At 37.7% G+C, this 23304-nt stretch overlaps 1 protein-coding gene across 1 annotated transcript in view; it reads left to right on the forward strand.

Moving 5' to 3' along the window:
• The window catches only part of CSMD1 (CUB and Sushi multiple domains 1), a 1210443-nt gene that overhangs the window by 344465 nt on the left and 842674 nt on the right, over positions 1-23304 (forward strand). Inside the window, exon 3 of the mRNA XM_055714855.1 lies at positions 4279-4391. Within this exon, the coding sequence (XP_055570830.1) occupies positions 4279-4391 (113 nt within the window). The remainder of the gene's footprint in view (positions 1-4278; positions 4392-23304) is intronic.

Here is a 23304-nt window from a genome sequence, read left to right on the forward strand (position 1 = left end):
TTTGGCAACTGTGAAATCAGTACATACTATTGTTAGTGGTTTCATCAGACAACACTCCTCGTGCTTGGTAGCTGTTTCTGATAGAGCTGTTCTAGAAAGCTTCATTTGACAATTTCAACCATGAGGGCAGTGCAAAATGTTTAAAAAAAATCTAGTGAATCTGGAAACAAGAATATAGTAGTTCTTACTGGCGAGGAGTGGAGCTGGTTTTGTTTCACGGATGTATTCAAAACACCTGCAAAGATCAGTTCAGCTTTAACTATGCTTGAAGGCCTGTCAGTTTCAATGTGAGCCATTGGGACTTCTGAAAATTTCGTAACTACATGCAGCTAGAAGTTCAACCCCTAATAAACATATGCAAAGAACCTAAAACTTCTTAGGCTGATCAGATTGTATTTCTGTATTTCCTCAAATAGCTCAGTGTTCTCTTTTTTTCTTACAGCAGCTGCTTACGATGGGGAATTGTGCCCATACCTTATTTATGGTATTCAAATTCAAATAACCTGGGTTAAGGGAGACCTATGGTTATTTGATCTTTTCTCCTGCTGACATTGGAGCCAATTCTGAAGATAGATCATGCTTCTCCAGGACACTATTTTTACAGTATTTCCAAGGGTAGACAAACCATATCCTCTCTAGGCATCAGTTTCAATGTATCACCACTATCATGGTAGTGTGTTTTTCCTAATACGAAACTGGAGTTTGTCGTGTTGGCCCTTGACTATTGCCTCCCATCCTTTCTATGCTCCCCAAAAGAAACTGGCTTTTTCTGTACCTCTTCAATAGGTAGCTGAAGACAGCAGTAAGGTTCACCCTTTAGTTGTTGTCTTTTAAAGGGCCCAACAAATTTGTTATTTCAGCTTCTTGTATGTAGTTTGCTGCAGATCCCTAACCATATTGCCAACCCCCAGAGGACTTGCCACACTACCTGTTTAGCACCAGGAAGTCCAAACATACGTCCTCACAAACAGAGTATGGAGAAGTTCTGAGCTGAGCCAATTGGACATATTGCTACGTTATTGGGAATAAATAAATAAATATGTATATTTATAGACTTTTATCACTAGAAATGGCTGAATGTCAAGATCTATGAAATGACAATGGAGAATGAAATGGGTGGTGGTTTGTTTCTTTTTGTTTCCACCCCCGACAGAAGCTAAACTCAGTACTGGTGTACTGCTGTGTGTTCTATTACAAGTTCTGTCTCTTCCTTATTGATGAGACAAATATATCCCATCTGTGATTAAAAAGTCTTCTAGTGTGTGCATTTTGTGCAGATTAATGCTACTGAAAGTTAAGGAAGTAGTATTTTAAGCTTAAAGTATTGCCATATGCTCAGTATGAAGTAGTGCAGTGTTATCAAATGACAGTTTTATTAGCAGATGGGACTTGGAATGATTCTGCTTTCTTAGCACACACACTTGTCTGTCTAAACAGTTCCCTTTCTGGTTGCAGTGAAGGCCGACACGTTAATTGCCAAGACACATATCTAAAGTAAAGCAGCATGTGAAGGTGTGTGGGTTTTCTAGATGATGAAATGAATGTGCAAAACACGTTATAATTCATGAGCTATAACTACCTAGCAAAAATATTAGTAAGGGAGGGGGAAAATGACTTGGTAGCTTAGTAGTGTTTAATTCTGGAAATGTTTGAAGAGTAGCACTCTAGATTTTCATCTGCTATCTAGTTTTTGTTTGCACTCAATTTCATGGTGCTTGATCTCCCTGAATTTATTAGAATACTATGAAAAAACACTTCCAGAAATATTTTGGGCAACAAGGCTACTGTAGAGGCACCCAGGTAGTCTGCTGAGTGACTGAAATACAGAATTTTTCTCTTTGAGACTTTTCCATAATCTTTTTAGGATCACTGTAATATAAAGAACTTGAAAAAATAGGTTTGATGTACTAATTCTTTGAAGTTTACCACATACTTGCCTTTTCCTATGTCTGTAAGACCTTTAAGTGCGCTGATTTAAGGTACAAAAGAGTATGTTTGTCTTCCTTTTAATGTGGATTTTCATGTTGGTTAACCTAAAGAATGATTTTCTAGTATTTCAGGGGGGATAGTGCAGAAACAATTATATTTATTGAGTAGATAAAGAATCCATATTATAGGAGTGATACTTTATTATCATAACAGAATCAAAGCCAGTAGCTCTGGAATCATAACAAGAGCTCAGGGTGTCCAGTCAGTGCTCAGATAAGTTCATTTATGTGAACAAAATCCATACCAAGTGAAGCAAACACTGGTTAGAAATGAGGTAGCTAAAGCATGATAGCTCTGCATTGATAAAACTTCTTGGGGGGTGGGTGGGAGGGGAATTTATAATCCCCTATGTGGTGTGAACTGTTGAGGCTAGCTGCTTCTGTCTTTCTGTGTGTGTGTGTTTCAACCTGATTTTCCTTCTGTCCCCTACAATGCACGCTAGTTTCCTCTATTTCAATAAAAAACGTTAGATCCAGGAAGTATTGTAGTGCTATATGAAGAAAAACCTCTTTACAACCAGAACTCTCTGAATCCCTTCTCGCAGAAGGGAGAGACACGTAAGAAAGATCAGAAAATACATACACTAAATTAATAATGAACTGTCATACCGTACACTCCAGATGTAGGGCAGTAACGATAACCACTAATTTATTAAATATAACAAGAGACCCGCTTCCCTAAAAATTGCAACATCTAGTGAAGGTGAGAGAACATACAAAAGTCTGAACGTAAGATGTGACAAGTTGCATGGTAGTTCTGTAGTTTGAAGATCGAGGGGAAAAATCAACCTGGTTATTTCTGGAACTGGAGTAAATGAGGTGGAAAAGGAGTAATAGGTTGACAAGTACACAGAAGGTGAGAAGATTAGAGTAAACAGCTAATTAGCACATGGCAGACAATGTTGTTTAAAAAGGAAGAAATTGCAGAAAGCTTTTTGCTGACTTATTTTGCCTTGACTGTATGCCTTCACCTGTATTTAAAGCTCTCCTCACTTTGATCTCTGACTCATCCAAGTCTATTTGGTTTCCAAAGCTCAGAACTGGAAAGAGGTAGAGGACCACCTGACTGGTGTAATTCAAGCAAGGAAGACCATGAAAGTGGTCTTAAATAAGGCTAATTTTGCAAAGAATTTCAAGTTCAGGGATACAGCTGTACTAGCACGTTGTTTATGATTCTTTTCTGCAGTTCCTGATGTCAATTAATGAACGATAGCATAGTTGTACAATAAATTTAAAAGGCAATATTTTTCTAAAGGCATGGATTGTCTAAACCATCCAGATTAAAAATATATCAAAGCATTTTTGCTGTGCGTTGTTTTGGGGTTTTTGTTTCTTTTTTGATGTTGTTGTTTGTGGTGGTGTTGTTGGGGTTTTTGGCATTATTTTTTTTTTTTTAATGAGCTCTTCCACTGTGTGAATTCAAGAATCTCTTTCAGCATGAAATTTGAACCAGAGGTGGCTTTGATGCATTGTCCTGTACCCAGTGGATCACAAACACCTATTGGAAAATACAGAAATTAGCTAGTGATGTAAGCTGACGGTATAGTTTTGTGTTTGGGGGACAGTAGTAGTGTCTTAGGTTTTATATGAAAGTAATCATTAATAAACCAGCATCTTACTACTATCAGCCAGGTCTAATGAATTGTCTTCAGTGATATTTCAATAAAGGATGTAAACATTTTTCCCCATCTGTAATTTCCTCAAAATGATTTAATTAATTTTGAGGATATAATCTTAAAATCAGTATTGCAATGTAACTATAGTTTATCCAGAATTCTGTTTTGTGTGTAAAGGTAAGACTGCTAATAAGATGGGAAATGTAAGGTAGTTTTTCTGAAGCTGTTAAGTAGAAGTGTTTGGTTGTGGGGTTTTGGGTTTTTTTGTTTTCTGGTCATTTAATGTATATGACATTGAACATATGAGATACATGCTTTTTCTGAAGCAGTGGGAGGACAGACAGGATAGTCCACACTATCTCAAATTGTGCTAGATACCTCTGTGTGAGTCAAGGCCTGGTTATCTACTTCTAGGTGTCTTGACTTTGCCTATCTTCATCTTCAAATGAGTCCTAGCAAAAAAATTCTTTGTCTTCAATAGATACAAACAAGTCCTTCTTTCGGTGTTCTCTGTTGGAGCATGCACAGGTGTCTTAGAGACTGCATTGGGGTAAAGAATGTAATGTGTTGGCAGTTCAGATGTAGAAATATGATGCTTATCATAACACTTATCAAACCTACTAATATGTTTTATTTTTAAAAATCACAGTTGTTTGTGCCTTTTTATTGCACAGGTTATCTGGATTTCAGCTTCCATCATCTATTGTGAGCACAGGATCTATCCTCACGCTTTGCTTCACCACAGATTTTGCTGTCAGTGCTCAAGGCTTCAAAGCTATCTATGAAGGTAAGAACTCTTTTCTTACCAGGTCTTTATGCTACATGCTTTTCATGTTGAAATGTGATGTTTCAATTTTAATTGTTTGGGGTTTGAATCATCAGTGAATATTGCATAAACTTCTTTTTTTTAGCATGCTCAAATGTAACTACATAACAACCATAGTCTTGACTTTGAAATTTAAACTAATACTTTAATTTCTGCTGGAATTTTTAATTGAATCTGTCAGGCTTCCAAAGCTGGATTCAGAAGTAATTTCATTTAAATGGTTTTCTTGTTATCTCCAAAATTATTTCTTTTGACAAGTTCTTTAGGCAATGCCTAATGATAAAAACGAGGGAGATATGGATACTAACTGGCCTTGAAAATCAATCACTGATCTTCTCCTTGTGGAAAATAACAGTGACAATAAATATGTATGTGTATATATAAATTTTAAAAAAAGTTAGACTACAGTGATGACTGCACAATGCTGGGAAAAAATAACACCAGGTATTTAATGTCTGTGTCTACCAAAAATTTTTGTGATTTTTAGGTTTGGAGTGTTTTTGTGTGGTTTTTTTTTCCTACTTAATTCATGGAAAATACAGGGCTTTGAGTACTAGAAGTTGCAGAATTCTCAGTTTCAGATTACTTCTCAAATGCAAAGCCATTTTTTCTATGTTTTCATAAATGTAATTCTTCGAAAGTGTTTATTCTGGAAAAGCTGTCTATGGCCAGTTAAGTGATAGAATTAAAACAAACAAAAAAAAAAGTAATGGTGGTGTTAGTGAGGAACTTTGAATCTAGAAAGCAGTATGGTTTGATTGTAGCTATTTACTAGGGCTAGAATTTGCAACTGTGTAAATCCATTATATTGTTTACCACTTCAGAAGTCAAAGTATCTTAGAGCCCAAAGGTATCTTCAAATGCTTGGTAGACTTTGATTATGTTTCTCTTAGAACTATTAGGTCTCTTAGAACTTAGAACCCTTGAAACTTTACCTCCCTTTGTTAACAATACTTAAATCTACTTCATATTGACACATATCTTATCTTTCATATTTGATTAATGTTTTGAAATGATAGTGTTTTTTAAAGTGTTTTTTGAATTCAGTATCCTCATTGAGTGGGTTGCTGAGGAATGAAAGACAGGTGTAGGAGGTATCATGAGTAACACTGATCTTTTAGTTTTAAGTTTTTTCTGTTTGGGATGAGTAGCTCATCAGTTATGTCTTTCCTTGGTAGCTGTTCCTCCCTTTCTTGGTCCCCCAAAACTTTATCACCTGCTAAATCAGCTAATTGGTCTTTTTTTGATTGGGATGAGGCCTGGGAGGAAAGACTAGGAAAATTTCATTGTAATAGCCTTTATAAGCTTTATTAGGTAAGTTGAAAAGGAACATCAGAAATCACAAACACACCAGGAACTGGTTTTGTTACTTCAACAGGAAGTTGCTTTCTACATACCTGTATCTTTCTCTCTTTGCAGATGCGTATAATAACATATTTTGTCTTTCTGTGCAATCTGAGCAGTTTGTTTTTCCATATTGAAAAAGACAGTGAAGAATACTAAAGGATGTCTCTTGACTGTCAGCTTAGGAACACTTGCACAGAGCCGCAGGCTGTAATATAATGACACTTCCTGCTGGCCTACTTTCTTGTAAAAAAACCCAGCAGGAAGAGCTGTAATTAACACTGACAGATAGCACCACTCTCTGTTTAAACAACACTGCCCCCTTTCAGATTTAGTGCTGTGAACCTGGCATTGTCCATGAGCTTAAATTGACGTCAAAAAAATGACATCCAACTCCAGAGAAATGGTGAATGCCACTTAAGTGACAGCATCTCAATGTACAGACAGGCAATGGGGACTGAAGCTTTGGGAAGTATTTGTAGCAGTGAGGGGTTAGGTGTTTTTTTTGAAGGCTTGGGGTGATTTCTGATGTAATGGCCAGCTGAGTTACTGAAGCCCCATAGTTTTAAGAACTCTTCTAACTATTCCCTAAACTATTTGTTTTAAATAGTGACCCCTTCTGGCTCCTATGCCACATCTAATTTGCTGAGTAGGTAGGTGATTAGTTCCTCTGGGGCAGCAGAATACAGGCCAGATGTTACCAGCCACTGGAAGTCTTTATAATCACTCTGCCAGTTACCCATCCCAAAGCTAGTCTGCTTTTACTAGAAGTATCTACTTATTCCTGGTTTTAGCCAGCTCTTTCATTCTTCTCCTGAGTAAGTGAATTACTGTTCAGTTGAAGACATGGGGAGCATTGAAGTGCTACTGACTGCTTCCATCTAAGAGTTTAGGACACTGTGGGGTTGTAATGCAGAGTTTGAGAAACGCTGTTTTAAACATCTTAATTGGAGCGAAGTTTTAACTGCATGTCAGCTGGCAAGGATAGTATGTTTAAGAAAAAAAAATCTGGGTTGTTTTAATGATACCTAGGGAAGTGATCTGTAACAGAAATTTTCTTGTAGAAATAGAAAAGCCCTCAACATCCAAAAGCTACAATTTTAATAGACTGGGAGCAGAAGAAATAAAAAAACCCTTTGCATCACTATGTAAAGGAATACAGAGGAATTGTTCTGGCATTGTATCACTTGTCTCACAGTAGCAGATGAAGTAGGTCTGAAAAATTCAAATATTAGGATGGATGAAGGAACCAATTTACATAAACTTCCCATATTCTGGGAGGCTGCACAACAAGTGGGTTTGGTTTGGTGGTTGTTTGGGTTTTTTTATTCTTATTACGACAGGCCACTTTCTTCTGAATAGGAAAAATTAATCTAATTAGAATTCCTACCTTCATGAAATTAAAAAAAAATCAAGTATTAATGTCTTCAAAGTTAGCTCTGCTATTGAAAGACAGTACTTTAAATGTGATCATTTTTCAGGGGGAGACTAGTGGTTTTACAACCATGACTCGACTTAATACTGGGCTAGATTCTTTGCTGTGCTGAGCCTCTGCCTTGCAGAGCAAAGCAGGTGCTGTTGGGAGGTTTCACCATTACTGTTTGCAGGGTGCTCTTTTTAACTTAAGCTGGCTGGTGAATGTGGATAGGACACTGAACGGGGAAAGAAGGCATGTGAACCACTTCAGCCCCTACTGAACAGCCTCTGAAGTTACACCCACACTGGGATCCCTAGCAGAGAGAGAACAGTACATCACATTCCCTGAGCTGAGATTCTGATCTATGCATTTTATTGAGTACGTTCTTGATTTATGACCTGGCTTGCCATGCAGCAGTGACATAGTCAGATCCTTTGTGTTTTTACAATGCAGAAACAGGTTAACAATGAGGCTAGTGAAACCACATTCCAGAGCTCTAAGCTCTTGAAGATTCTTTGTATTTATCTGACTTAGCTTGCTGTCACCCCTATACCACGTTAATGTTAATAGTTAACTAAATCTGATTTTGTGGCAAGAGACCAGTGAGAGCCATCTAACTTTAATAAGACACTGCTGTAGTTAGGCAATTGCTGAGTTTTTAGGCTGAAATGTAAGTTTCTTTACTATATGGTGATTTCACCAGGTTTATATGTCTATTTCTGAGAATCCCTAGTATTTTTAATTAATACTTCTGTCTTCCTTAGTGGTCACATCAACACTATACATTTGTTACAGATGGAAGCTTGAATTCTCTGGAAATAAAATTATCTATGGAATTTTCAAACACATGGTTGTATCAGTGGAAAGAACTGTCAGTTTCAGAAGCAGCAACTTCAGTTTAGAGAATCCGTCAACTCATTTGATCTGCTAAATGATTTGTTGACTATTACCATTGCTGTTGGGTAATAAGTTTTAAGCCAGAGGACTGGGGAGTTGAGAGAGAGATTCTGTTTCTGTAATGTGTGGTTGATTGGGGTTTTTTGGTTTGTTCTGTTTTTGCTTTTTATATGGTGTAAAGCACTGTCAATTAAAATGTTTAGACTTTGGGACGGTGGGATGTGTGGGAAAAATAACAAAGTATTTGTGACTTGTGCAAATTTAATTCCCTGTTAAAATAATTTTAATTCCTATTTTCTAGAATGAGAGTCACAAACTTTTTTAAAAGGTGCTTTGAGGGCTATAAACAGAAGTAAAAATTCAGTATTGCTGTATCATTGTAGTAATTCTTTGGAATGTCAAAAGTATCCTCCCACACAGAACACTGGCATATGGCTGGAAGTATAGAAAAATACACTTCAAATGACAGCAATATCTGAAGTGTTATACACACATAAACTTAGAGTAACGCATGGTAGAATTGTTATATGGTCTTGCTTCTACTAGTGTCCTGCCATTTAGAGAATCTGGTTGTTGAGTACAGAAAAATCAGTAAGAGTTTAATTCACAGTGCCTTATTAGTCATCAATGTAAAAGGAAATGTCATGGTTTGTAGCATATGTTTTGCTACACTAGTGTCTGCCATTAAACTGCCATCAAAGGTTAATAATCTTTGGTTCATTTTAAGTTATCTCTGTTTTTTGTGTGTGGTTGTTTTTGTTGTTTATAATCACATTTTGTAATGTAGAATTTGTGGGCAGTGTTTAAACAGCAAGCCAGATGTACTGGACTTGATGTGTGCTAGTACTTTTCCTTGACCTCTGTTCTTCAGCAGCAGGTTTTCTTTGCCAAAGGAAGAGCTCTTGCATGTCCCTCTATCCTACCTGCCCTCGGGGCATACTTCCTTTTTTCTTTTCTTCTTTGAATTCTCAAAGCTTTCTGCTCACACCCAGCATTAACATTTACACTGGCAGTCACCTCCTCTTGCCTTATGCATCTTTCCTGAAGCTTCTTTTTAAAATCCCTTTCAGAACCAAGAGCAGAAGGTAGTGATACACTTACACAGCATAAAGTCTTTGAAGACTTTTCTTTTTTTTCTCCCCCTCTTACTGCTCCTGTTCTCCCTGAGTATCTGTTATTTGGTGTGTTTTCCCTTTTTATGGTTCAATACTTTGAACTAGTTAAAACAAACAAAAAAATGAAATGCTTCCTCCTGCCAATTTGGAAACATTGATTCCTGTATTAATTCCATGAATTTACCAAGGTAATTTTCCCAAGACTTTTTCAGTCAATATGGACCCAGTCAAGACAACAGACCTTTGGGCTCAAGCTAACATATCCTGGTTTTTTGTTTCTTTGTTTCCTTCAAGTACCAAAACACCTTTCCTGTACTCTTAAGAGTAAAAACCTGCTTTTCAGTGGGTTAGCACTTGACAATGCTTCCTGCTGTTGTCTGTGAGTCTAACTGTATTAGTTAGTGGCTGTGTAGTTCTCACAACAAACTGATACAGTGATAAGGATAGTTACTCCCTGGGAATAGGGGTGTTCAAAACAAACCGAATAATCTGAGGCAAATATTTTAGATTGGGAGTAGGAAGCTAAATAGGCAAGAAAATACCAACTTTTATGCAACTTGAAGGCATAATAATCGCCTACTACTTAGTATGAGTAGCCTTCTGAATCTTCAACCATGGCTAGTTAATTTCTATGCTTTAGTCATAGGTGCTGTTTTAACTGTAAGGTAATACTTCATTTTGCTTGTTACAATGATCAGACACTTTGAATATTACTGCTGAACCTCAGTGGCTTAGCCAATCCGGTTCTGAAAAGTTCCAAATGATTGTAATGAATATCTAATGATGACATTGAGAGCTATGCAATTCTTTCTATGTTTTGTTGCATAGTTTTGGGGAAAGATTTGGTTTGTTTCTCCCAATTTTGTAACTATTTCCTCCTCAACTGTAATGTTTGGGGAAAGAAGCACTGTAAATTTTAATCTGATTTTAATTCCTTTAAACGTTAAAGGCACAAACTGTTGGGTTTTTTTTTAAGCATTTATTTGGTAAGAAAACAAAACTAACATTAATACCATAGTAAGTGCTGGTATTCTTGTAAATGTAATCCTAGCAGCTTTACATCTTCATTTGCAATCTTCCATTGATGTTAGTGTAATTGGCCATAACATCTGTTAATAGACTAATATGTTTCTTTTCTATTTTTAGTTAAATACTTCTTGCTTGCTGTTTTGGTAGTCTGTTTTTTTAAAACTGAGATGTTTGTTAAAGCTTACAGCAATGTGTGTGTGTGTATACATGTGACCAAGTAAACCGAAAGCTTTGAATAATGAAAGCTCAGACTGAAACGGGATCTTTTTAGGTTTAAGTTTGTAATTGCACTTTGGAGTGGAAGTAATTGTTTTCTGAGAATTAATGTGGGTATTGATTTACTTTGTCAACTGAAGTTTCCTTATCCTAGCAATTTTTCTAAAAAATAACATCTTTTTGGAATGATACAATCTGAATGACTGTTAATGACTATATATGGGGAAGAAATAATAATGCAGTTAAAAATAAATCTGGTATTTCATGTGTCAGAACATGACATGATGTGTAGCAGCAAATTCTCAGGTCAGAAGAGGTCTGGCCGTGCTGTGGGACTGTCCTGTGGGACCTTCAATAACCTAGAATATCAATTACTTAGGTGACAGAGTTCACTCTAACTGTAACAGCTAATGAAAAATATTTTTAAGCCAACATGTTTTCAGAAAACTTACAAAAAGCAAAATTGAAGTTATTTTGTGAAGAGGCATAGGTAAAATAGTCTGCTTGTGCTCTGAATTACACAGACTTAAAACTTGCTCAAAATGCTAAACTTGCAGGGAACTGAATTTGGTTGGTAGACACAGGTAAGGACTGTGCTCTTTTATGCCTTCTCTTTCTAATCTTTCATATATGAAGAGATCATGCATAGCAGAAATGATAACTATTTTAAACAACTATACTCCTTCAGCTTTTATTTATGAGAACTTAGGGTAAATAACTTCACCTGTTAAAAACGTGAAATTCCTTTTGGCAGTAAACCACTTAAATATTTGTTTCAGCAATATTCAAAGGAATAGGAGTCAGAAATCTGCAATGCTATTTCCTGAACTAACCGAAACAGCAGAAACTTCCCAACTGGAAATTGTAGGAATTGCCTAGGAAAAAAAAAGGCACTGTTAGTGGAAGTTTTGATAGAATAAACCCTATTTGAATTGGCAGAAAATAAAACTTAAATGTAGTAGGGTTCATTATCAACCAATTACATTTTTTTGTCTAAAGGAAGAATAATTTCATAGGAGCCTTGCCTGCTATATTAGTCTGATTGTAAGTTATGTCAGCTGTTTTCTGCTTTCCAGCTCTCACCCCAAGTAGCTCAGTCCCTAATGCGAAGGTAGCCTTTGTGTGGCTAGTAACCCTTAGAAAGGAATTAAGTGCCTTGAGAACATTCTTGGAACTGTCTTTTTGACTGCCTCTGATTCTGGAAGGGATTATTTTGTACCTTCTAGTGACTTAGATACGTGTAAGAACTGTGTTCATTGTCCTTGGTGCATGAACCAGTAACAAGCCCAGTGTTGGTGGTTCATACCTTGTAATCATCATTCAGAGGGCTTGTGACCTTCCTCCACAAAACTCTTACTTGTGCTTGTATTTGAGATCACAAATTCAATAGGAGAATCATTTGGTAAAAGAGGGTTTCCTAGAGGAAAATATCAAGGACTTGCTCCTCTGCTGCTGTGAGGTGCCAGTTCTAAACCAGAACAGCATATTCTAGTACGGGATACAAAGTGGAAAGTCAAAGTCAAAACAGGATTGTTTGTCTCTTTGTAGCCTCTCAATTGAGTATTGAGATTGTGGAGAATCTAATCTACATCCTAACAAATCATCATTGCAACTGTGCTGATACTAATTCCCCACTTCATGTTCGTTCTTATCTACCAGCATTAGTATGTGTTTGTATGACTAATATTAACTTGTGAAAAATACTTAAGATTTTTTTCAAAATGTCAAAATTCCTTTATTGTAGTCATTTCCTGATCTGAATCAGTATTAAGAGATTGTGATTTAATCCCAGCCGGCAGCTAAGTACCACACAGCTGCTCACTCATTCCCCACCCCCTCAGTGGTATGGGGGAGAGAACTGGAAAAATAAAAGTGAGAAGACTCATGAGTTGGGATAAAGACTGTTTAATAGGTAAAGCAAAAGCTGCACATCTGAGCAAAGCAAAGTAAGGAATTAATTTACTTCAGCCATCCCCAGGACAGCAGGACTCCATCACACAGAACAGTTACTTGGGAAGAGCGGTGCCATTGCTCCAAACATGGCTGAGCAATGGCCGCCTGGCCAAACTCCACCCATCCCCATTTTATTACTGAGCACATCAAATAGTATGGGATATCTCTTTGGTCAGCTGGGGTCAGCTGTCATGGCTGTGCCCCCTCCCAACTCACTATGCACCCCCAGCTGACTTGCTGGCAGGACAGAAAAAGCCTTAACACTATGTGAGTGCTGCTCATCAATTGCTAAAACATCCCGGTGCTGTCAGCACTTCTCATCACAAATCCAAAGTTTAGCGCCATACAGGCCACTGTGAAGAAATTTAACTCTATTGCAGCTAACGCCAGTACAGATGTGCAGCATGATCTTGCAAATCAATGTTGTAGACAGCTTAAAAAAAACGAAACCTGAAAATAAAAAGGCTAGCTTTGCTTCTTCTCTTCAAAATGCATTGTCTTTTACTTGAACTTTAATTTTTAAAGGTAAAACATATGCTCTTAATGCAGCAACTATTTGAGAAACGAACAAGGTTAAAACTCCTGTAACTCTAGAATCGTGCTAAATTCCTACTTTTTTTTAATTCAGCCACATAAGGAATATATGGAATCCATCTTTTCTCCAGGCGCTTTTCTGAAACAAGCCATGCAGCGCATGATTCAACAGAGCTGGCATTTTTGCTTGTTCCATTTTACAGCCAACTGGTATTTGGAGGGATAACTTCTTCTTGTCGTAGCCTTACAGATTTGCTGGGTAAGAATTCGGTTAAGCAGCCCGTGTCCTTCCCTGCCACCATTCTAATTTTATTTTAAACAGGAACTGCTGCTAAATGTCAGGATGTCAAAAGAGCCTGTATTCTGTTCAGACTTCATTTTGCCTGGATTTTCAGTTCTGGACATAGTATATTTCTATTTACCAATGCAGAAATTAAAATATTGCTAGTGCCTCCTGTGGATCACCAAATTATTCAAGGGAGTTTCTTGATGCATTTATACCCAGATTTCTATCTGGCTGAAGAGTTAAATCCTAATTCCTTTTCTAATAATCAGATATATGCAATAGTCGTTGCTTACCTTCGGAATGGTCCCCATTAATGAGATGGTCCTAGATGAAATGCAGCTGACACTCATCTAGCTTTTAATGAATCTGAAAAAGTCTGGTACTATTGCTTGCTTGATTTCTGATCTCATTTGTAAAGAAGGTTTTTTATTCCCTTGGCTGGGACAAAGTAGGGAAACTTGTATGGGGTTTTTCATCTCTTGGATAATAAAAGTGTATTTTCAGCTATAGCAGTCTGATTTCTGGTTTGTAGTAGTCTTTTTGGTGTGCTTTTTTTGCTATTGTACTTAATTTAAAGTAGTATCAATTTTTATTATGAAAATTGTATTTCTGCCTTTTAAAGTCTCTGCAGCTTGCTAAGACTCACTGTTAATAACTCCTTTGCATTTATTACAAATCTGCTTGCAATGGCAAAGATGGCTTTACGCCTTTTATGTCTTTTGTTGAAAAAATAAAAGAAAATGGAAAAATCTTTTTCATCTGTAATAATTGTCTGCACATTTTTATTTCTTTAAACCGGCAAATGGTGTAGACTGTTGCATCGTGGAATCAGTATTTCCAAAATAAAGCCTGTGGGTTAGCAGGACAGAAAATAGAACATTGGGCTTACTATGTTACTCCAGACAGCAGCTGTTACCCTAATTGAGTAAAGGTTGTATAATTTGCTCTGTTAGATGGAGAGTTAGCATATAATAGTCACATACTTTGCTTTTCATCTTCTCTTGTATAACTTTAAACCATTAATAATTGTACTTTGAATTACTTTGTTATTCATATCCTTCCCATATATTGAGGGGTTTGTTTGCATAACCTTTCATGCTTTTCTTCTGTAACTGGCGTAATGAGGCAGATATCTGGAACTTCGCAACAAAATATACTCATCAACACAAGCATGTCTAAATTTAAGGCATTGATCATGTTCAGTAATGAATAAAATAGCTAGTATATCACTCACCTATTAATTGTGAAGAAAGGGAGTGTGTTGACTGTAGCACACAATATAGGCACTTCATTTTAACTGAAACTTGAGATCTGTTAAAATCTATCACACAGTCTTCACCTTGTCTATGTTAGAACTTGATATCTTCATACAATACTATTGGACCACTTCGTGTATTGCCTATCTAAATACTGTTTATTCACCCACATAATCTAATTTTCTCATTAGCTATAGTGTCGGTATAAATGACTGCAAAACTGCTTTGAGTACTTAACTCTGTATTTTGTATTTACATCCTTCAGCTCTAACTTGTAACACTTTGACATTTTTCATCTTGTGTATATTGCAAGACTCCCTTATAAATTTTTTGAATTATTCATGCATAATATACTTGCAAGAAATCTTGTCTTAAGGTTCTTTTGAAGCTGGCTTATTGGATTGACCTGAAAAGGGCCATAGGAGTCATAAAGTCACACAATCTCCTTGACCTCATTAGATCTGTGCCTCTCTTACATTTCTTTAACAAGACAAGGCACACCTGTGTGGTGTTGGTGGATTGTACATCTGAAGTCATAAGAATGTTAAAACAGCTGTTTAGAATGCACAAAGTCTTATTTATGTGGAAAGAGGCAGACACTGTGTGTGTATGTATGTATACTGAAGGATTGTTAGTGTCATCAAAGGCTTAAGTATCTAATCATAATGAGGACAGATGAAATCTTTACAGAAAAGGGAAAAATAACAATACACTTAAAATAGTTGCACACGTGCTTCTTGGTTTCTAGTAATTTTCCTACCATACTTACCCTTCCCATGCTCCTCTGAGTCCAGTGGTTGATGTTTTCCTTCACTTTGGAGGTCTTTACTTACTAAGACAATTTCATACTCTTGCACTTTATTCCGTGATCTGCAGTTCCGTATCACATCCATACTGAATTTATATGGTGTCCCATGCATGTTAGATGCTACTACTTTGTTACTCCCAAAACCAGTTTTATCCAGGTCTGCATTTATTTACCTGACTATTGAGTTGTTTATAGCCATGGGCTCACTAGTGCCAAACCTTTGTCTCATCACTTATTGCCCTTATGGACATATTCCTCTGTACTGCATCTCCACTTCTCAAAGCGTCTGTAGTCAAACCAGGTGTATATTTCTCTTAACTATGTCATTGTGCCAGTCGTAAAATATTTTTTTCTGCGCAAAGTAACTGCTACAGCTGTCCTTATAAAGCTATAGTTGTACCATCAGAAAAAAGAGGAGGGGAAAAAAAAAAAAGTAAAATAGCTTTGGACAGCCAGTCAATTGGAGAAATTGCTATCACAGCTAAATCAAGTAAAGCAAAGCTGCAGGGAAGTTTGGAGAATTTTAGAGTGAGCCTGACTGTAGCAAGCCTGTTCTGAGGCCCTGCAAGCTCAATACAAAGTTTATGGTCTGTTACTAATAACAGCAGTACCAGGTTACAGGGCAACAGTATTACAAAACATGGCATGCATAAACCAGTTACTTCTCTTGATATAGCTTTAGTTTCCAAAATCACCTGGTTTAGTCTAAGTTTCTGTCAGAACCATACAGAAAACTTTTGACTGTGAAATATTTGCTGCTCAGTGTACTACTACCAGATAGCTATGGTGGATGTCACCTGACTAGGTCCTTAAATGTTTTTGATAGCCAGCTGCAGAGCTAGTCATAAACGGTTGTAATGATTAAATATTTTCAAAAAAAACCAATTAACATTAGATGCTTCTGTTAATATGAGATAGATTATTTCAAAGCAGAGGTGCCTGTCTGCCTTCCTGCTTTGACTTTACAATGGAACCTGAAGGACTAAATTTGCTGTCTAGAAGTTGAGCATTTTAATCACAAAATGATTTAGATTGGAAGGATCTTTATAAAGGTCATCTAGTTCCAGCTCCCCTGAAATAAGCGGGTACATCTTTTACTAGACCAGGTTACTCAAAGCCCCATCCACTCTAATCTTGAACACTTCCAGGGATGGAGCATCTACAATTTGTCTGGGCAACCTGTTCCAGTGTCTTACCACCCTCATTATAAAAAAAATGTCCTCAGTGTCTTCCTTGTGTCTAATTTAAATCTACCCAATGCCTTGAAACCCTAACACTTGCACTAGCATTTCGGGCCTTGGTAAAAAGTCAACTTTTTTTTTCTTTTTTTTTTTTTTTTTAATGTATAGGAGTTGAAAAGCCTCAATGAGGTCTCTGTGGAGCCTTTTCTTCTCCAAGGTGAACCACTCTAATGCTCTCAGCCTTTCTTTATAGGAGACCTGCTCCAGCCCTCTCATAAATTTTGTGGCCCTCCTCTGGACCTGCTCTAAGAAGTCTGTGTCTTTCTTGTGCTGGGGCCCCCAGAACTCAATGCAGTACTCCAGGTAGGATCTCATGAGAGCAGAGTAGATGGAGAGAATCACCTCCATTGACCTGCTGGCCATGCTACTTTCGATGCAGCCCAGGATATGATATTTTTTGCGGGCTGGAAGTGCATGTTGGTGGCTCATTCATTCCTTAGCCTGCACTGATATTTGGGATTGCCCTGATGCAGGTGCAGCACCTTGTAGTTGGCCTTCTTGAACTTCAAGAGGTTCACATGGGCCTATTTCTCAAGCCTGTCAAGTTCCCTTTGGATGGCATCCCTTCCCTTAAGTGTACCAGCAGCACCACTTGGCTTCGTGTCATCTGGAAACTTGTTGAGGTTGCTCTCAGTCTCACGATGTCCTTAAAGATATTGAGCAGTATTGGTCCCAGTATGGACCCCTGAGGGACACCACTTGTTACTGATCTGTATTAGGACATTGAGCTGTTGACTGCAATTCTCTGAGCATAGCCATCCAGCTAAGTTGTTCTCCATACCATAGTCCATCCATCAAAACCATATTTACAGGCAAGGTTGTTGTGAGGGACTGTATCAAAGACCTTGCAGAAGTCAAAGTAGATGACTCCTGCAGCTCTTCCGTTATCCACTGATGCAGTCATTCCCTCACAGAAGGTCCCTAGATTGGTCAGGTATGATTTGCCCTTGATGAAGCCATGTTGGCTGTTTCTCTTTGTGTCCCTGTCTTCCATATGTTTTGATTTGTCTTCCAGGAGGGTGTGTTCTGAGGTGAGGCTGACAGGCTGGTAGTTCCAAGGGTCTGTCTTTTTACCCATTTTAGAAATGGACATGATATTTCTATTATTTTAGTCACTGTAGCCTTTGGCTGACTGCCATGACTTCCCAAATCTGATGAACAGTGCCTTAGCAACTAGGTCTGCCAGTTCCCTCGGGATCCTGGGAAGCATCTCATTGGGTCCCGTGGATCTGAGGATGTTCAGGTTCCTTGGGTGATCTCAAACTTTATCTTCTCTTACAATGGGAGGGACTCTCCCCCCTGCCCCCCGCGGTCCTTGCATTGAGGTTCAGGGACTTGAGAGTTGAGGGAAGAACAATTACCAGTGAAAACGGAGGCAGAACAGTAGTTGAGTACCTCAGCTTTCTCCATGTCATTTATCGTTAGATCCCTGTCTCACTGGGGGAGTACTTCTTTTGTCTTCCTTTTCTGGCTAACACACCTGCAGAAGCTGCTCTTATTCTTGACATCCCTTGCCAAACTTGGCTCCAGATGCACCTTAGCTTTCCTGATCCTGGCTTAATGGTCCTGGGCAGCGTCCCCATATTCTTTCTAGGGTGCATGCCCCTACTTCTTAATCTAATGCTTAGATCATGTGTCCTGCTTTACAGAAAGTTAGCGTTTGAACTGAGAGAACATTTAGTGGGAAAGCATGCTTCATCTCAGTGTAAATCACTCTTACTTCAAACATAGTTATTTAAAAATGTAATCTTCTTAGATAGTTTTTAATTATTCTACAGATTTTAGTTCTTTGATTCTTTGGGAATTTTTATATTGGTGGCTGGAGAAAAGTCATGAGACTTTCTAAAACAAAGTGGGGCAGCCTCCCCCTCTCACTTCTGTTTTGAGATGAAAAACTGTTTTTGGAAGCAGAAGCTTGTGAGAAAACTGAGCTTTCTGCTGTAAAATGTGTGAAATTTTGCTTATTCCTGAAAAAATGCAGCCAGCAATGTACTCTGTATGTGCAGCTCCCTGGGAGCAGTAGAAGAAAATTTGTCCAAGTGTCCCCTTTAACTTTCTTAGGGGACTCTGGGCACCAACAGAGAAACAGTCAGTTTGGGTCCCTTGTTCTTGTTAGTGGAGTAGGCTTCTAAAGTAACCAGCAATTAGGGGGTTTGTGCCTGTCAGGTTTTTTTTTAGTTTCTATATAGTGTGGCTGTAATGGAGAAGCTGATTCTTTTTAGTAATAGCTTTCATGGTTTTAAAGCTTTATTCTGCATATTTTTATTTAAAATGTCAATTATAATAAAGCATTAAGGAGCTACGTTTTAGGGGAAAAAATTGGGCAGTGGGTGATTGGACAAATGTTGTGTGTAGCTGTCAAGTCAGCTCAGTAGGAGTTTAGCAAACGGCAAGAGTCGTGCACTAAAACAGTGGAACACATATTAGCGCTGCACATGAGATCAAGCTTCACCTTGCAAAAAGTCTTTCCAGCATTGTCAGCGTTAGTTTTTGTTGTGGTGGTGTGTCTTTTTACAGAGCTGCTCAAAATCCTACCCACTTGCCATCCTAACTTAAATCATGATGAAATCTGCATGCAAAATGGCTTATTTATCAAAACATGCTTTTAATTGAAAGGAGGAAAAAAACCCCCACCAAAACCCCAAAAAACACCCCACCCCTGAATGTGAGAAGTCAAGTATGAGCTGAGTTCAATCTGTTCCCAGATTGGACAGTGTAGTTACTGGGACCCCACTACCTGAAGTCCATAACAAGTGAGAATTCTAAAGAGAATGCTTTGTTTTGCTCACTGCATGCTTGTCAGTAGAAGGGCTTTTTTTCATGTTTGAGATGTAGCATTTTGAAAGAAAACTGAGAATGAAACATAAGCTAAAATATACTTCTCTGCTGTTACATATTTTGCAAAATTAAATGTCATAAAAATAATCTTTTAAAGGATACAGCAGCGATGATTTTTGCAGTGCTTAGATCATACTCAGCACTTCAAAGTAATTTTATTGCTTCAGCTGCTCCTGACTTCTTCTTTGGGCTATTTTTTAGACTTAGTTTATAACTAATAGAAAGGCTAAATCTTTTCCTTTAAAGATAAGCTTTATATTAAAGGCAATTTGACTTTCATTTTGGATTGTGTGGATTGTGGTCTGTGTGAGAGATGAGGGAGTGTAAGCTGTAAGAAAAGAGGAAAATACTCCTTGTAGGCTTAGTAATTTCAAGCTTTTTTTCATGGAACTTCACAATCAATTCAGAAATTAGTTATTTATACCCAGCTTTTTCGTCTCTCCTGAAGTACCCTGAAGTGAAGAAGAGCCCCAAATACCAATACCAAAGCAGTTTACTGTTTTATTTTTTTGGTTTTATTTTTTGATGATTGTTAGGTTAGGTTGTTTTTTGTTTTTTTGGTGGTTTTTTTTTTTTTTTTTAGCAGTGGAGTTGACTCTGCTTCTAAGAAGCCGAGGGACCTTACAACCTCTGAACCCTGGACGTTGTGAACTGTTCACTTAGAAAAGCAAAAGTGGTGGAGGCATTAAAAAAAACCCAAGAAACCCACCAACAAAACAAAACCAGTGAAAGCAGAACAAGCCATAAATCCCATGCTAATTTACTAAAATCCACAGATTAAATACAGGATAGATCCTGAATAACCTGAATACAGCTGTAACTGAAAACGTAACAGAATGTGAGAGGAGTTACTGTGAGAAGTATTGCTGCAAACTTGCTTTGTGGGGCTTTTTGCTTGGTGGTTTGTTTTGTTGGGGTTTTAAATTACTTTCATTCTGCTAGTCTTTCGCTACTGTATACAGGCAGAAACAAGACACTGAAACATCTTTTTTGGGGGGGAAGGTGGTGGGGGTGATGGTAGTGTTTGGCTCTTACCATTCTTGACTGCACATCTATCAGAATTTGCACTTTGTAGATCTGAAGATCCAGTGCTGCGGTTCTGTGTCAAAATAATACTGGGTTAATAGATTTAGGAATTTGCTAATTGTTTAGTAGGCATCATGGTAATTAAATATACTGTTACAGTCTTGTTGAAATTATTGATTGTAATTTCTATGTATCAGATGCCATATAAAATGGAAGATCTCACAAGCATTAGTGGTTAGCAGCTACCAAAAGTTTGCGGAACTAAGGTATCTGATAAAACTTAAATGCATTAGTGTAAATGGTGTGATTGGGCCCAGTTGGTTTATAGTGTTCTCAGAGGTTTTGTGGAATTCACTATTCCTACAGTGTAATATGGTGTAAATTGTGAAGTTAGTGGAGTTACAACATGGAAAAAATGTGAGTTCGGAGAGTTCTAATGTTACTGCCATCTTCAAAATACAGATTAGTGATTGCTTCAGTGTTTTTCTAAACTGCTGTTCTATCATACTTTACAAATGACTATTCTCAGTGGTGGACTAAAGCTACTATTCAAGTAAGTAAATTGTCTATCCTTTCAGATCAAAGCTGGTATTATGAAAATCCCCAAGAAGAGAAGTAGTAAATTCCTTCTCCAATCAGTGGACTACTTAAAGCAGTGGACCAGTCCATACTGATACAAGGGATAAAACATGTTCTTCATTTGTGAATCGATGTGATGTACTCTGATGGTAGTCATGGTAATGATTGTCCAAAAATCAGTGTCTTATTTAGTGTTTTGATACTGTGATATTTTTTGTGCCATGATACGTTCATGTGTTCATTGAGTTCAGTGGAAGTACAATGCCAAAAATTTAGACTTAACAGAAAGGTAAAACTGATGCCCCAGATAGGTTCACTAAACTCAATATCAACATGTTTTTAAGTGTTAAGAGTCAGCAAAACTGGCTAACAAGGTTAAACTGGTTACGGCACAATGTTGAAAGCAACAGGTTTGGAAGGTGAGGCGATGAGAATACAGGTGGCACTAAGAAGTATAACCTGTTAGGTCCAGTGCACTACAAATTTTGGTTCAGACCCTAGGAATGGTCTTGAGCCTGAACCTGTTAATCACTAGAACAAATCATTAATATTGGTAATTCTACCTGTGCACATTAGAATAACCCATGAGTAAGGCTGGAGTTAACTTTACTTGGTATATGCTTGTGTGAAGTATTTGCATGAATATTTATAATACTTGTAGAACACCTACTGGCTTTTAAAATATATTGCAAATAGGAAGAAAACCCAACAACTTGAACAGAACAGGTAGTAATGGCAAAATAATTATACCACGTTTCATACTGTGTGACAAAAGATATGCTAACAAAGCAATGGTATTCTAATTTGCAGTACATTAATATAAAATTATTCCCATTAAAAAGATCAGCAGTCACTCTATGGTGAACTGATACAATAGAAGAAATTAGTAAGGGAGGACGAAGAGGGTCCCCCGTGGAGAGTCGGCCAAGTCACGACAATCACACCAATATGGCTACATGCCGTGCTCACTTTATTAAGCAAACAGGTCATATTTATAACGTAAACCAACCGCTCACATGACTTTACACACAGGTGATTGGATAAAAGTTTCTGGTCACGAAGGCGTCCCTGTCGCTGACTGGTGAGCATGCTGCAGGCGCCTGATCACAGTGTGCCGATGAGAGTGTGTTGATTCTGCAGTTCCCAGGACTTGCTCTGCACCTGGCTTCTTGTTTGTGTGTAGCTTGTTTTCTTTCTAGCCTGCTTGTTCCAAGGAGAATTTAAGGTTGCTCTGCAGCTTCGACTAACAGGCCTGGGTTGTCCAACCCAGACAATGGTAACATGTCCTCGGTCCTTTAAAAATTCCTCTACAGGAGGAGGAGAAAAATATTAGAATACAATAAATGTGAAAACATGTTCATAATATAGAATTTTTTACTGTTTAGCTTCTGTTGGGGAATCATTCACTTTGAAATTCTAGGTTTAGGGTCATACTTTAGAGGAAGGAAATATGAAATATTTAAAATTAATATAGTAGGAGCAAATTTCTTAAAACCTAGGGAACTTCTTAATCAAAGTCTAGACAATTTATAGGAGACTGTTTAAGTGAGATATATGTTACTTTGACACACATGTTAATGGGAAACTGTATGGACCTGTCAGGATTGGTATGTTGCATAAAACAAGGTTAGATATCCCATTTCTTCCCCATTAACTTTTGATTAATATTGTGTATATTTGGGTTTTTTAATAGAGAAGCTGCTCTACCATTACGCTGACATCACAGCTATATCCAAATTGAGCATAATTCAGTTTAATTCCACTGGAGTAGCGGAAGGTGCCCCTGCTCACTGAAGCGGGGTTGGAACTGGATGATCTTTAAGGTCCCTTCCAACCCAAACCATTCTATGATTCTATGAATTTTCCTGTGACATGCTGTGAGGTACTAGTTTCAATGAACTTTTAGCTTCTTATAATACAGAATTTTAAATTAAAAATGGAAAAATGTCTGCAACAGGTGTCCCACTGCACAGATGCAGTGAAAAGACAAAATGATTGTGAATGCAAAATACAAAGAACTGGAGAGAAAAACATCTCCTCTTTTGGTTGCAGACCTTATGCATCAGCTTTATGGCTGAGCTTATGTTCTTCGTCTGCAAGCCTTACTTCCTGGTGAACGAGAACCAGCAGGCAGTGTGCATGCTGGCATAACAGAGCTTCCCTCTGATATTGACATTCTGCAATATATTTTTCCCAACCAGCGCTGCACATTGCCAAAAGTACTTATGTGAATCTGGAAACAGAAGTCCTGTTTTCTATTAAGTTAGTGAAGCAGGGAGTTTTCCCTCCCAGGTTAATTCAGAACAAGTCTGTTAGAAGAATGGGCTTAGATCAA

This window comes from Falco cherrug, chromosome 6 (genome assembly GCF_023634085.1).
Source record: "Falco cherrug isolate bFalChe1 chromosome 6, bFalChe1.pri, whole genome shotgun sequence".
Lineage (NCBI taxonomy): Eukaryota > Metazoa > Chordata > Aves > Falconiformes > Falconidae > Falco > Falco cherrug.